This window comes from Oncorhynchus kisutch, linkage group LG22 (assembly GCF_002021735.2).
Source record: "Oncorhynchus kisutch isolate 150728-3 linkage group LG22, Okis_V2, whole genome shotgun sequence".
Taxonomy (NCBI): Eukaryota; Metazoa; Chordata; class Actinopteri; order Salmoniformes; family Salmonidae; genus Oncorhynchus; species Oncorhynchus kisutch.
Window position 1 is genome coordinate 49,964,560 of NC_034195.2, and position 14,481 is coordinate 49,979,040.

General features: G+C 43.2%; 1 protein-coding gene across 16 annotated transcripts in view; it reads left to right on the forward strand.

Moving 5' to 3' along the window:
- LOC109867051 (coiled-coil domain-containing protein 136) overlaps nucleotides 1-13,091 on the forward strand; it is a 60,356-nt gene extending 47,265 nt beyond the window's left edge. For 6 of the 16 annotated variants that reach the window (XM_031801292.1, XM_031801297.1, XM_031801288.1 and 3 more), the window contains 3 exons: nucleotides 7,575-7,730; nucleotides 8,129-8,241; nucleotides 9,762-13,091. In XM_031801292.1, the coding sequence (XP_031657152.1) occupies nucleotides 7,575-7,730; nucleotides 8,129-8,241; nucleotides 9,762-9,774 (282 nt within the window). In that variant the 3' untranslated portion in view covers nucleotides 9,775-13,091. The remainder of the gene's footprint in view (nucleotides 1-7,574; nucleotides 7,731-8,128; nucleotides 8,242-9,761) is intronic. The other 10 variants (XM_031801294.1, XM_031801290.1, XM_020455960.2 and 7 more) reach the window with 3 other exon arrangements.
- Nucleotides 13,092-14,481: the final 1,390 nt, after the last annotated feature.

Consider the following 14,481-nt stretch of genomic DNA (forward strand, 5'->3'; position numbering starts at 1 on the left):
TCCGATTTGACACACTGAACTCTATCAGAGAAGTAGTTGGTGAACCAGGCGAGGCAATCATTTGAGAAACCAAGGCTGTCGAGTCTGCCGATGAGGATATGGTGATTGACAGAGTCGAAAGCCTTGGCCAGATCAATGAATACGGCTGCACAGTAATGTTTCTTATCGATGGCGGTTAAGATATCGTTTAGGACCTTGAGCGTGGCTGAGGTGCACCCATGACCAGCTCTGAAACCAGATTGCATAGCAGAGAAGGTATGGTGAGATTCGAAATGGTCGGTAATCTGTTTGTTGACTTGGCTTTCGAAGACCTTAGAAAGGCACGGTAGGATAGATATAGGTCTGTAGCAGTTTGGGTCAAGAGTGTCCCCCCCTTTGAAGAGGGGGATGACCGCAGCTGCTTTCCAATCTTTGGGAATCTCAGACGACACGAAAGAGAGGTTGAACAGGCTAGTAATAGGGGTGGCAACAATTTCGGCAGATAATTTTAGAAAGAAAGGGTCCAGATTGTCTAGCCCGGCTGATTTGTAGGGGTCCAGATTTTGCAGCTCTTTCAGAACATCAGCTGAATGGATTTGGGAGAAGGAGAAATGGGGAAGGCTTGGGCGAGTTGCTGTTGGGGGTGCAGTGCTGTTGTCCGGGGTAGGAGTAGCCAGGTGGAAAGCATGGCCAGCCGTAGAAAAATGCTTATTGAAATTCTCAATTATGGTGGATTTATCAGTGGTGACAGTGTTTCCTATCTTCAGTGCAGTGGGCAGCTGGGAGGAGGTGTTCTTATTCTCCATGGACTTTACAGTGTCCCAGAACTTTTTTGAGTTAGTGTTGCAGGAAGCAAATTTCTGCTTGAAAAAGCTAGCCTTGGCTTTTCTAACTGCCTGTGTATAATGATTTCTAGCTTCCCTGAACAGCTGCATATCACGGGGGCTGTTCGATGCTAATGCAGAACGCCATAGGATGTTTTTGTGTTGGTTAAGGGCAGTCAGGTCTGGGGAGAACCAAGGGCTATATCTGTTCCTGGTTCTAAATTTCTTGAATGGGGCATGTTTATTTAGGATGGTTAGGAAGGCATTTAAAAAAAAATATCCAGGCATCCTCTACTGACGGGATGAGATCAATATCCTTCCAGGATACCCCGGCCAGGTCGATTAGAAAGGCCTGCTCGCAGAAGTGTTTCAGGGAGCGTTTTACAGTGATGAGTGGCGGTCGTTTGACCGCTGACCCATTACGGATGCAGGCAATGAGGCAGTGATCGCTGAGATCTTGGTTGAAGACAGCAGAGGTGTATTTAGAGGGGAAGTTGGTTAGGATGATATCTATGAGGGTGCCCGTGTTTAAGGTTTTGGGGAGGTACCTGGTAGGTTCATTGATAATTTGTGTGAGATTGAGGGCATCAAGTTTAGATTGTAGGATGGCTGGGGTGTTAAGCATGTTCCAGTTTAGGTCGCCTAGCAGCACGAACTCTGAAGATAGATGGGGGGCAATCAGTTCACATATGGTGTCCAGAGCACAGCTGGGGGCAGAGGGTGGTCTATAGCAGGCGGCAACGGTGAGAGACTTGTTTTTAGAGAGGTGGATTTTTAAAAGTAGAAGTTCAAATTGTTTGGGTACAGACCTGGATAGTAGGACAGAACTCTGCAGGCTATCTTTGCAGTAGATTGCAACACCGCCCCCTTTGGCAGTTCTATCTTGTCTGAAAATGTTGTAGTTTGGAATTAAAATGTCTGAGTTTTTGGTGGTCTTCCTAAGCCAGGATTCAGACACAGCTAGAACATCCGGGTTGGCAGAGTGTGCTAAAGCAGTGAATAGAACAAACTTAGGGAGGAGGCTTCTAATGTTAACATGCATGAAACCAAGGCTATTACGGTTACAGAAGTCGTCAAAAGAGAGCGCCTGGGGAATAGGAGTGGAGCTAGGCACTGCAGGGCCTGGATTCACCTCTACATCGCCAGAGGAACATAGGAGGAGTAGAATAAGGGTACGGCTAAAAGCTATGAGAATTGGTCGTCTAGAACGTCTGGAACATAGAGTAAAAGGAGGTTTCTGGGGGCGATAAAATAGCATCAAGGTATAATGTACAGACAAATGTATGGTAGGATGTGAATACAGTGGAGGTAAACCTAGGTATTGAGTGATGAAGAGAGAGATATTGTCTCTAGAAACATCGTTGAAACCAGGAGATGTCATTGCATGTGTGGGTGGTGGAACTAATAGGTTGGATAAGGTATAGTGAGCAGGACTAGAGGCTCTACAGTGAAATAAGCCAATAAACACTAACCAGAACAGAAATGGACAAGACATATTGACATTAAGGAGAGGCATGCTTAGTCGAGTGATCAAAAGGGTCCGGTGAGTGGAGAGGTTGGTTGGTGATTTAGACAGCTAGCCAGGGCATCGGTAGCAAGCTAGCATAGGATGGAGGTCTGTTGTTAGCTACCTCTTGCGTTCCGTCAGTAGATTAGTGGGGTTCCGTGTGGTAGAGGGGATTAATCCAAATCACACAACAACAACAAAAATAAAAACAATAGATATAGTTATAGAGGCCCAAGAAGAAAAGATAATAATAATAATTAAAAAATATATATAAAAAAAAAATTAAAAAAAAATTAATAATTGTCCGATTGTCTATTCAGATAGCAGCCGGTAAGACAGCTAACGGTTAGCAGGCCGCAGATGGGCGTTCAGGTAACGTCGCGACGGAGGAGCCAGCCGAATAACTCCTTCGGGTAGATAACGTCGGCAGTCCAGTTGTGAAGGCCCGGTGGGGCTCCGCGAAAGCAGTAAAACGGGTCCGGATAGGTGACTGCAGCCCAGGTGTGATTGATGGAACTCAGGAGTGATTGACGGAGCTTGCTAGCTCCGGAATAATTGATGTTTGCTCCGGAATCGACGAAGGCCGATAGTCACACGGATAGCAGCTAGCTAGCTGTGAGATCCGGGTATGAATGTCCAGAGAGCAGTCGAAATCCAAGGACATGGAGAGAAAAATTGGTCCGGTATGTTCCGTTCCGAGCCGCGCTGCGCCGTACAGAACTGGCGATAGATTTTCGAGCTAAAGGATAGCTGATGACCACAAACCGTGGTTAGCTGAATACTAACGATTTGCCAGTAAAGGAGCTAACTAGCTTCTGAACTAGCTTCTGGATTAGCTTCTGGCTAGTTTCAGGCTAGCTTCTTGGAGTTTCTGGCTAGCTTCTTGGAGGATTACAGATCTGAGGTAAATAATACTTTTTTATAAATATACATTGGTGAGGCGGGTTGCAGGAGAGTGTTTTGAAGATGAGTTGATGAAAAATAAAATGTATGTGAAAAAGTTGTAAATACATATATATATACAGGACACGACAAGACGAGGACAAAAGACGTCTGAACTGCTATGCCACCTTGGTTCTTCAATCACACCTGCAGTCACCTATCCGGACCCGTTTTACTGCCTTCGCGGAGCCCCACCGGGCCTTCACAACTGGACTGCCGACGTTATCTACCCGAAGGAGTTATTCGGCTGGCTCCTCCGTCGCGACGTTACCTGAACGCCCATCTGCGGCCTGCTAACTGTTAGCTGTCTTACCGGCTGCTATCTGAATAGACAATCGGACAATTTTTTTTATTTTTTATTATTATTATTGTGTTTTCTTCTTGGGCCTCTATAACTATATCTATTGTTTTTATTTTTGTTGTTGTTGTGTGATTTGGATTAATCCCCTCTACCACACGGAACCCCACTAATCTACTGACGGAACGCAAGAGGTGGCTAACAACAGACCTCCATCCTATGCTAGCTTGCTACCGATGCCCTGGCTAGCTGTCTAAATCACCAACCAACCTCTCCACTCACCGGACCCTTTTGATCACTCGACTAAGCATGCCTCTCCTTAATGTCAATATGTCTTGTCCATTGCTGTTCTGGTTAGTGTTTATTGGCTTATTTCACTGTAGAGCCTCTAGTCCTGCTCACTATACCTTATCCAACCTATTAGTTCCACCACCCACACATGCAATGACATCTCCTGGTTTCAACGATGTTTCTAGAGACAATATCTCTCTCTTCATCACTCAATACCTAGGTTTACCTCCACTGTATTCACATCCTACCATACATTTGTCTGTACATTATACCTTGATGCTATTTTATCGCCCCCAGAAACCTCCTTTTACTCTATGTTCCAGACGTTCTAGACGACCAATTCTCATAGCTTTTAGCCGTACCCTTATTCTACTCCTCCTATGTTCCTCTGGCGATGTAGAGGTGAATCCAGGCCCTGCAGTGCCTAGCTCCACTCCTATTCCCCAGGCGCTCTCTTTTGACGACTTCTGTAACCGTAATAGCCTTGGTTTCATGCATGTTAACATTAGAAGCCTCCTCCCTAAGTTTGTTCTATTCACTGCTTTAGCACACTCTGCCAACCCGGATGTTCTAGCTGTGTCTGAATCCTGGCTTAGGAAGACCACCAAAAATTCAGACATTTTAATTCCAAACTACAACATTTTCAGACAAGATAGAACTGCCAAAGGGGGCGGTGTTGCAATCTACTGCAAAGATAGCCTGCAGAGTTCTGTCCTACTATCCAGGTCTGTACCCAAACAATTTGAACTTCTACTTTTAAAAATCCACCTCTCTAAAAACAAGTCTCTCACCGTTGCCGCCTGCTATAGACCACCCTCTGCCCCCAGCTGTGCTCTGGACACCATATGTGAACTGATTGCCCCCCATCTATCTTCAGAGTTCGTGCTGCTAGGCGACCTAAACTGGAACATGCTTAACACCCCAGCCATCCTACAATCTAAACTTGATGCCCTCAATCTCACACAAATTATCAATGAACCTACCAGGTACCTCCCCAAAGCCTTAAATACGGGCACCCTCATAGATATCATCCTAACCAACTTCCCTTCTAAATACACCTCTGCTGTCTTCAACCAAGATCTCAGCGATCACTGCCTCATTGCCTGCATCCGTAATGGGTCAGCGGTCAAACAACCTCCACTCATCACTGTAAAACGCTCCCTGAAACACTTCTGCGAGCAGGCCTTTCTAATCGACCTGGCCGGGGTATCCTGGAAGGATATTGATCTCATCCCGTCAGTAGAGGATGCCTGGATATTTTTTTAAATGCCTTCCTAACCATCTTAAATAAACATGCCCCATTCAAGAAATTTAGAACCAGGAACAGATATAGCCCTTGGTTCTCCCCAGACCTGACTGCCCTTAACCAACACAAAAACATCCTATGGCGTTCTGCATTAGCATCGAACAGCCCCCGTGATATGCAGCTGTTCAGGGAAGCTAGAAACCATTATACACAGGCAGTTAGAAAAGCCAAGGCTAGCTTTTTCAAGCAGAAATTTGCTTCCTGCAACACTAACTCTAAAAAGTTCTGGGACACTGTAAAGTCCATGGAGAATAAGAACACCTCCTCCCAGCTGCCCACTGCACTGAAGATAGGAAACACTGTCACCACTGATAAATCCACCATAATTGAGAATTTCAATAAGCATTTTTCTACGGCTGGCCATGCTTTCCACCTTGCTACTCCTACCCCGGACAACAGCACTGCACCCCCAACAGCAACTCGCCCAAGCCTTCCCCATTTCTCCTTCTCCCAAATCCATTCAGCTGATGTTCTGAAAGAGCTGCAAAATCTGGACCCCTACAAATCAGCCGGGCTAGACAATCTGGACCCTTTCTTTCTAAAATTATCTGCCGAAATTGTTGCCACCCCTATTACTAGCCTGTTCAACCTCTCTTTCGTGTCGTCTGAGATTCCCAAAGATTGGAAAGCAGCTGCGGTCATCCCCCTCTTCAAAGGGGGGACACACTCTTGACCCAAACTGCTACAGACCTATATCTATCCTACCGTGCCTTTCTAAGGTCTTCGAAAGCCAAGTCAACAAACAGATTACCGACCATTTCGAATCTCACCATACCTTCTCTGCTATGCAATCTGGTTTCAGAGCTGGTCATGGGTGCACCTCAGCCACGCTCAAGGTCCTAAACGATATCTTAACCGCCATCGATAAGAAACATTACTGTGCAGCCGTATTCATTGATCTGGCCAAGGCTTTCGACTCTGTCAATCACCATATCCTCATCGGCAGACTCGACAGCCTTGGTTTCTCAAATGATTGCCTCGCCTGGTTCACCAACTACTTCTCTGATAGAGTTCAGTGTGTCAAATCGGAGGGTCTGCTGTCCGGACCTCTGGCAGTCTCTATGGGGGTGCCACAGGGTTCAATTCTTGGACCGACTCTCTTCTCTGTATACATCAATGAGGTCGCTCTTGCTGCTGGTGAGTCCCTGATCCACCTCTACGCAGACGACACCATTCTGTATACTTCCGGCCCTTCTTTGGACACTGTGTTAACAACCCTCCAGGCAAGCTTCAATGCCATACAACTCTCCTTCCGTGGCCTCCAATTGCTCTTAAATACAAGTAAAACTAAATGCATGCTCTTCAACCGATCGCTACCTGCACCTACCCGCCTGTCCAACATCACTACTCTGGACGGCTCTGACTTAGAATACGTGGACATCTACAAATACTTAGGTGTCTGGTTAGACTGTAAACTCTCCTTCCAGACCCATATCAAACATCTCCAATCCAAAGTTAAATCTAGAATTGGCTTCCTATTTCGCAACAAAGCATCCTTCACTCATGCTGCCAAACATACCCTTGTAAAACTGACCATCCTACCAATCCTCGACTTTGGCGATGTCATTTACAAAATAGCCTCCAATACCCTACTCAACAAATTGGATGCAGTCTATCACAGTGCAATCCGTTTTATCACCAAAGCCCCATATACTACCCACCATTGTGACCTGTACGCTCTCGTTGGCTGGCCTTCGCTTCATACTCGTCGCCAAACCCACTGGCTCCATGTCATCTACAAGACCCTGCTAGGTAAAGTCCCCCCTTATCTCAGCTCGCTGGTCACCATAGCATCTCCCACCTGTAGCACACGCTCCAGCAGGTATATCTCTCTAGTCACCCCCAAAACCAATTCTTTCTTTGGCCGCCTCTCCTTCCAGTTCTCTGCTGCCAATGACTGGAACGAACTACAAAAATCTCTGAAACTGGAAACACTTATCTCCCTCACTAGCTTTAAGCACCAACTGTCAGAGCAGCTCACAGATTACTGCACCTGTACATAGCCCACCTATAATTTAGCCCAAACAACTACCTCTTTCCCAACTGTATTTAATTTTTATTTATTTATTTATTTTGCTCCTTTGCACCCCATTATTTTTATTTGTACTTTGCACATTCTTCCATTGCAAAACTACCATTCCAGTATTTTACTTGCTATATTGTATTTACTTTGCCATCATGGCCTTTTTTGCCTTTACCTCCCTTCTCACCTCATTTGCTCACATTGTATATAGACTTGTTTATACTGCATTATTGACTGTATGTTTGTTTTTACTCCATGTGTAACTCTGTGTCATTTTATCTGTCGAACTGCTTTGCTTTATCTTGGCCAGGTCGCAATTGTAAATGAGAACTTGTTCTCAACTTGCCTACCTGGTTAAATAAAGGTAAAAAAATTTAAAAAATAAAAATACAATTTTTAGATAGTTTGCTCTACTCTGTCTCTCTCAGTGTGATGGTTTGAAGACAGAGCTGAGGGAGCTACAGGTGCTATATGACTGCAGCCAGAGGGAGAGGGCGGGGATGGAGGAGGAGCTACTGCGCTGCAAGGCAGAGTTGGAGAGGCTGGCTGGAGGGGGGCAGGTGAGAGGTCACACTGGGGTTAGAGGTCAGGGGTCTGCGTGAGTTTTTTGCGATTGTGTTTGCTGTATTTCTTGTTTTCATTTGCGGAAACTTTAACGTTTTTGTAGAAAACACATCACACCTATTCTGTGTCTGTTGATTCCATTCTCTCTCTCTCTCTCTCTCTCTCTCTCTGTCTCTCTCTCTCTCTCTGTCTCTCTCTCTCTCTCTCCATTGAAGTCCATGCCATGACTTCTATCCCCTTTATGCCATATCACGTTTAGTTTTTGAATTATTTGTGTGATTTTGTGGTGTCCATTGATCAACGTCTCTGCCCTCCACTCATTTATTATTTCGTTCTCTCCATTCCTCCCTCCCATCTCCATCCATCCGTCCCTCGTTTTCTTCCCTTCATCCAGAGCTACATCCATTCGTCTGAGTCTCCTGTTCTCTCCATCCCCTTCATAGGAATAATTGTAATATTGGGAGTGGTTTGGTGCTGGTTGTCCGAGCTGGCGTCACAGAAAGCAAGGTAGGAGGAAGGATACTTCTCTGTCTGTCGGTCGTCTGCACTTTGGCTAACTATCTAATATATAGATATTACTGTATGTAGTTCAGTAAAGTAAAATTAGATAGTCAAGTAAAGTATTCCTAAAGTCTCAGGGCCTTTCTTACAGATTAACCTTTTAACCACACACATGGTTATGGGCTGTACCATGTCAGATATAGAGTTGAAATGTATTCCATTTTTAGTTTGCATCCCAATATATATATATACTGAACAAAAATATAAACGCAACATGTAAAGTGTTGGTCCCATTTTTCACGAGCTAAAATAAAAGATCCCAGAAATGTTCCACATAAACAAAATGTTGTTCACAAATTTGTTTACATCCCTGTTAGTGAGCATTTCTCCTTTGCCAAGATAATCCATCCACCTGACAGGTGTGGCATATTAATAAGCTGATTAAACAGCATGATTATTACACAGGTACACCTTGTGCTGGGGACAATAAAAGATCACTCTAAAATGTGCAGTTTTGTAATACAACACAATGCCACAGATGTCTCAAGTTTTGAGGGTGCAATTGGCATGCTGACTGCAGAAATGTCCACCAGAGCTGTTGCCAGAGAATTTAATGTTCATTTCTCTACCATAAACCGCCTCCAACGTTGCAGTACATGTAACAACGCCAGCCCAGGACCTCCACATCTGGCTTCTTCACCTGCAAGATCGTCTGAGGAGGGGGACGGGGGTGCTTAGAAGTATTTCTGTCTGTAATAAAGACCTTTTGTGAGGAAAAACGTATTCTGATTGGCTGGGGGTGGGTGGGCCAAGTGGGTGGGCCAATGCCCTCCCAGGCCCACCCATGGCTGCACCCCTGCCCAGTCATGTGAATCCATGGATTAGGGTGTAATGACTGTATTTCCATTGACTGATTTCCTTATATGAACTGTAACTCAGTAAAATCTTTCAAATTGTTGCATGTTGCATTTATATTTCTGTTCAGTATTTATCACAGATGACTGAAATACAACAAAACCGTTTGATATAGATGCACCAGATTTCAGCAAAAAAAAAATAAAGTTTATTAATTATAAAATTATGAAAAATATGAATGACATTCCACCCATGAGGCCACTAGAGGTCGCTATGATCATTCGACTGCAGGAAAGGTCAACAGAGTTTTGTTTTGATCAGGTCCTGAAAAGACCTAGGAGTGGCAATACACTTTTGTATAATTGAATAATTACTAGCTAGAGACTTCCAATTACGAAGGCACATTTATCATGAGACATACAGCACATGCATAAAACATACCAAGTATTTTTGGGTGACAGACATGGGACAGGTGGGCCGTTTCGTACAGTGCTCTCCAGTATGACATCACTGCTAGATTAGTGTTTGATTATTTGACTCTTTTCTATGTCCAAAATGTGTCTGAGTGTATTTAATGGGTGCACTAAGTGCTTGTGTGTGTGTGTGTGTGTCACAGTAAGTGTGCGTACATCTCTAAATGCTACCTCTGACTTCTCTCTCTGCGTCCTCAGGGGTGTGATATAGGACGGAACCCTATTCTGACTGTCACCGCGGCAACAGCTGTGCTTCTGATTCGTGGCTAGCTTGTTGAGAGGCCCGATGTTGAGCAGGTCAGATCAGTGACAAGTTACACCGACAAAGGCGGTAATGTCTGCTTATAGACAACTACCCTCCATCCCCACCCCCTTTTCACATCGATCTGGGACGAACAACAGATCACACGCCATTCCTCCAATTCATCGCTAGGAAGAGGAAATTCAGATGACAACTGTTCAGAAAACAGGAGCATGTTGAAAATGGAAAACTTCAGAAAACAGGAGATAAGTGTGCTCATAGTTCTGATGGAAAAGATGGACTCCTTTTCTCTCCTGTTCTGGGGGACACAGGTCTTCATGAAGCTGAGAACAGAGGGTGGATACTTACATTTAATTGGATAGTACCTTTCCCGCATAAATCTAACTGGTTCTGTCCCTGTGACATCTCATTCTGTCTCTGTCTCTCTGTCTGTCTCACGGGTCTTGACTCTGGGGCGGCAGGGTGGCCTAGTGGTTAGAGTGTTGTACTAGTAACCAGAAGGTTGCAAGTTCAAATCCCCAAGCTGACAAGGTACAAGTCTGTCGTTCTACCCCTGAACAGGCAGTTAACCCACTGTTCCTAGGCTGTCATTGAAAATAAGATTTTTTTTCTTAACTGACTTGCCTAGTTAAATAAAGGTCAAATAAATATGGGACGCAATTGGTCCTGAGTTTAAATGTCTCATACTACTCTTATACAACTCTCATCTTGTATTTTACTAAATGTAATTATTAATATGGTAATTGATTGCTCATCTTTTAACAAGAACCACCTCTGCATCTTGCACATTTTGCTGAATTAAAAACTCTTAAATAAAAAATAAAAAAAAATCCACATGATGTTGTAAATAAGTCCTAGTAGAATCTTTCTGAAAATAGAATTATATCTACACGTGTAATTCATTATTTAAAGGAATATGCCGAATACGTGAAATAATTTAATGTCTGTGCCCGTGTCTTGTGAATAGCTCACACCTTGGGGATTTTTCTCAATTAGAATGAAATGAATAATGAAGACTTAGTATAGAGTTCTAGTTCTAGAGTGACAGATGCTTTTCCCCAAGGCAATAGTTAATTTATAAAGCATACGCTCTAAAATATTTTCTCATTCATTTACATTTACTTTAAAAACACAATGAGCGTTCCAGATGTCCTACCTACAGTGAATTTGTTAATTAGTGAGGATGTTTAATCTGGGTTTTCAGAGTTGTGTAAATGCCTATTTGTTATGGTGTCCTCATTAAAGGGGGAAGTGTGTGCTAGTCTAGCAGCTGTTCTAATGCACCTGTCAGTCCTAGCCCGGTGTTTCAAGTCTATGTTTAACCAACCATCTCACCCACATACCAGTGTCCTGGCTATTTTTGTCCACAGTCACAGTCACTTCTTTTATTTACTGAACTTAACTTAGTGCACCGTCAGACAGACTTGGGTTGAAATACTATTCTCAAATCATTTCAAAAACCCTTATCGGTGTTTGATTGAGCTTCCTGATTTAATGGCAAACCCCACCCATCTGCCACTCCAGGCAGGCTAAGGAAAACACTGAAAGCATGTGAAGGAGTTAGACATAGTATTTGATCCCAGGTGTGTCGTCGGTAGAGTATGCATGGCTTCTGACTGCTTTGTCATGCAGTGACTGTATAATTATCCACCCAAATATGTCAAGTTAGCACGCCCAGTCTGTATTTTCTTCTTCTTCCACATCCCAGACTACACATCCCAGACTACACATCCCAGCTCACATCTCACACTACACATCCCAGACTACACATCCCAGCTCACATCCCAGACTACACATCCCAGCTCACATCCCAGACTACACATCCCAGCTCACATCCCAGACTACACATCCCAGACTACACATCCCAGACTACACATCCCAGACTACACACCCCAGACTACACATCCCAGCTCACATCCCAGACTACACATCCCAGACTACACATCCCAGACTACACATCCCAGCTCACATCTCACACTACACATCCCAGACTACACATCCCAGCTCACATCCCAGACTACACATCCCAGCTCACATCCCAGACTACACATCCCAGCTCACATCCCAGACTACACATCCCAGACTACACATCCCAGACTACACATCCCAGCTCACATCCCAGACTACACATCCCAGACTACACATCCCAGACTACACATCCCAGCTCACATCTCACACTACACATCCCAGACTACACATCCCGGCTCACATCCCAGACTACACATCCCAGCTCACATCCCAGACTACACATCCCAGCTCACATCCCAGACTACACATCCCAGACTACACATCCCAGACTACACATCCCAGCTCACATCCCGGACTACACATCCCAGCTCACATCTCACACTACACATCCCAGACTACACATCCCAGCTCACATCCCAGACTACACATCCCAGCTCACATCCCAGACTACACATCCCAGCTCACATCCCAGACTACACATCCCAGACTACACATCCCAGACTACACATCTCAGACTACACATCCCAGACTACACATCCCAGACTACACATCCCAGACTACACATCCCAGCTCACATCCCAGACTACACATCCCAGCTCACATGCCAAGCATGGCCACACTGTCTCTGATATGCCTTTGACCAGTTCACCCGTGAAGTCTGTTTTTTTTAAAAGAGTCTCACAGTAGGAGTTCTGATCTTGGATCAGTTTGAACTTTGGGATCATAATGAACAACATCACATGGAGGTGGACGGGGGTCGGGGAGGACTGACCCTAGATCAGCACTCCTAACCCAAGATGCTTTATGGATATTTTTAACACATTAACTGTATATGTGTCATGTTTCGATAGTGTGATCTATGTATTTGAATATACTGTAGCAGCTTTTCATACAACAGACAAAGAACAGCGAATATTTAACATTGAGCTTGTGAATGTTTCAAAATACCTAATGTACACACTATTCATAACTGAATTGTTTCTGTACTTTTTAATCTACTAACACCTTCTTAAATGTGGAGAGAAAGGAATGTGTTTTTTATAAGGGGGATGGATTTTCTTGGCTTGGGTTGGTCTTTCCACATGTTCTGAAATGTCATTTAAAATTGTTTTTGTTTTTTTCTCGAAGGTACACAGCTAGAGAATGTTGACGGTCAGCATTCCATAGTTGAATGATGCTTGTGAACATACCAGAGATAGGATATTTAATTTGTGCTGTGTCTGGTCGTACGTGATGGTATGCCGGTGTGTGGGAACAGACGATTGGTAGACCATGAGGCAGTTTGATTGCAGAAGGCATTCTTGAAATTGGATTGTTATATAAAATTATGTCAATCGTTTTTTTTGGGGGGGGGGGGCAAATTCTAAATGTGTCGGGATTGAACAGTTCCATTTGTCACAAAAACAATGAGGCAGCATTTTAAACATTTTAAATGATCTGTTAACAACCTGTGAAATTTTGTGACACATTAAAAGTCTAGCTACATTATAGTTAATAAGGCATGCTACATATAGTCTAAGAGAAAAGGTTAAAAGTTTAACTTATGTTTAATATGAGGTTTTTGTTTGACTTTGTATTTTGTTTGAGGTTCAGAAGTGGTATCGACTAATGTGGGAGAGAAATATGACTATTTAAGTCAATATATATAATAAGTCTATTTTCAGAGAGCAGTGTATATTTCATAGCCAAATGATGTAAAAGTGTATTTATGGTGAGTTTATTAAGAGAACCAAGTAAGTGTTGGTAAGTGTTTTCGACCTCTTTTTTCATGTTTATTTGATTAGTCAGTGCATGCAGGTAGAGGTTGTTTTTGGTGTTAGTACCCAGTATGAGTATGCTATTGTAAAAAATAAACAACCGACCATAATCAATACTGATCCTCTGTTCACAAATGAATCTTGAATTTAGTTGTGGGAAATCTTCTAATAGACAACAGTTTGTTTTCATTCAAGTTCCTAAATCTTCACAGACGAGGATGGAATCAAACCCAGTAGTAACACCTCCTCTACCAAATATCTTTCTGCTGCTAAACTTCCTGAACTTTAGTTCATATAAACGTCGCTTTAACCTGAACATGATTGTTTAAGCTTATTAAAACCTGTTTTTCGAAACAAACATTACTGTGTGTACGTGAGTTATATTGAGTTTATATTATGATTCTCAGTTTGCTGCTTGCATTTTGTTCCCTTTGACTTTGTGATTTGGAATATACAGTAGTTGAATATACAGTAGTTGAATATACAGTAGTTGAATATACAGTAGTTGAATATACAGTAGTTGAATATACAGTAGTTGAATATACAGTAGTCATGGCTTTTTTGTTACCTGGAGGTATATTATATAGTAGTCATGGCTATGTTGTTACCTGGAGGTATATTATATAGTAGTTGTGGCTATGTTATTACCTGGAGGTATATTATATAGTAGTCATGGCTATGTTGTTACCTAGAGGTATATTATATAGTAGTCATGGCTATGTTGTTACCTGGAGGTATATTATATAGTAGTTGTGGCTATGTTGTTACCTAGAGGTATATTATATAGTAGTCATGGCTATGTTGTTACCTGGAGGTATATTATATAGTAGTCATGGCTATGTTGTTACCTAGAGGTATATTATATAGTAGTCATGGCTATGTTGTTACCTGGAGGTATATTATATAGTAGTCATGGCTATGTTGTTACCTG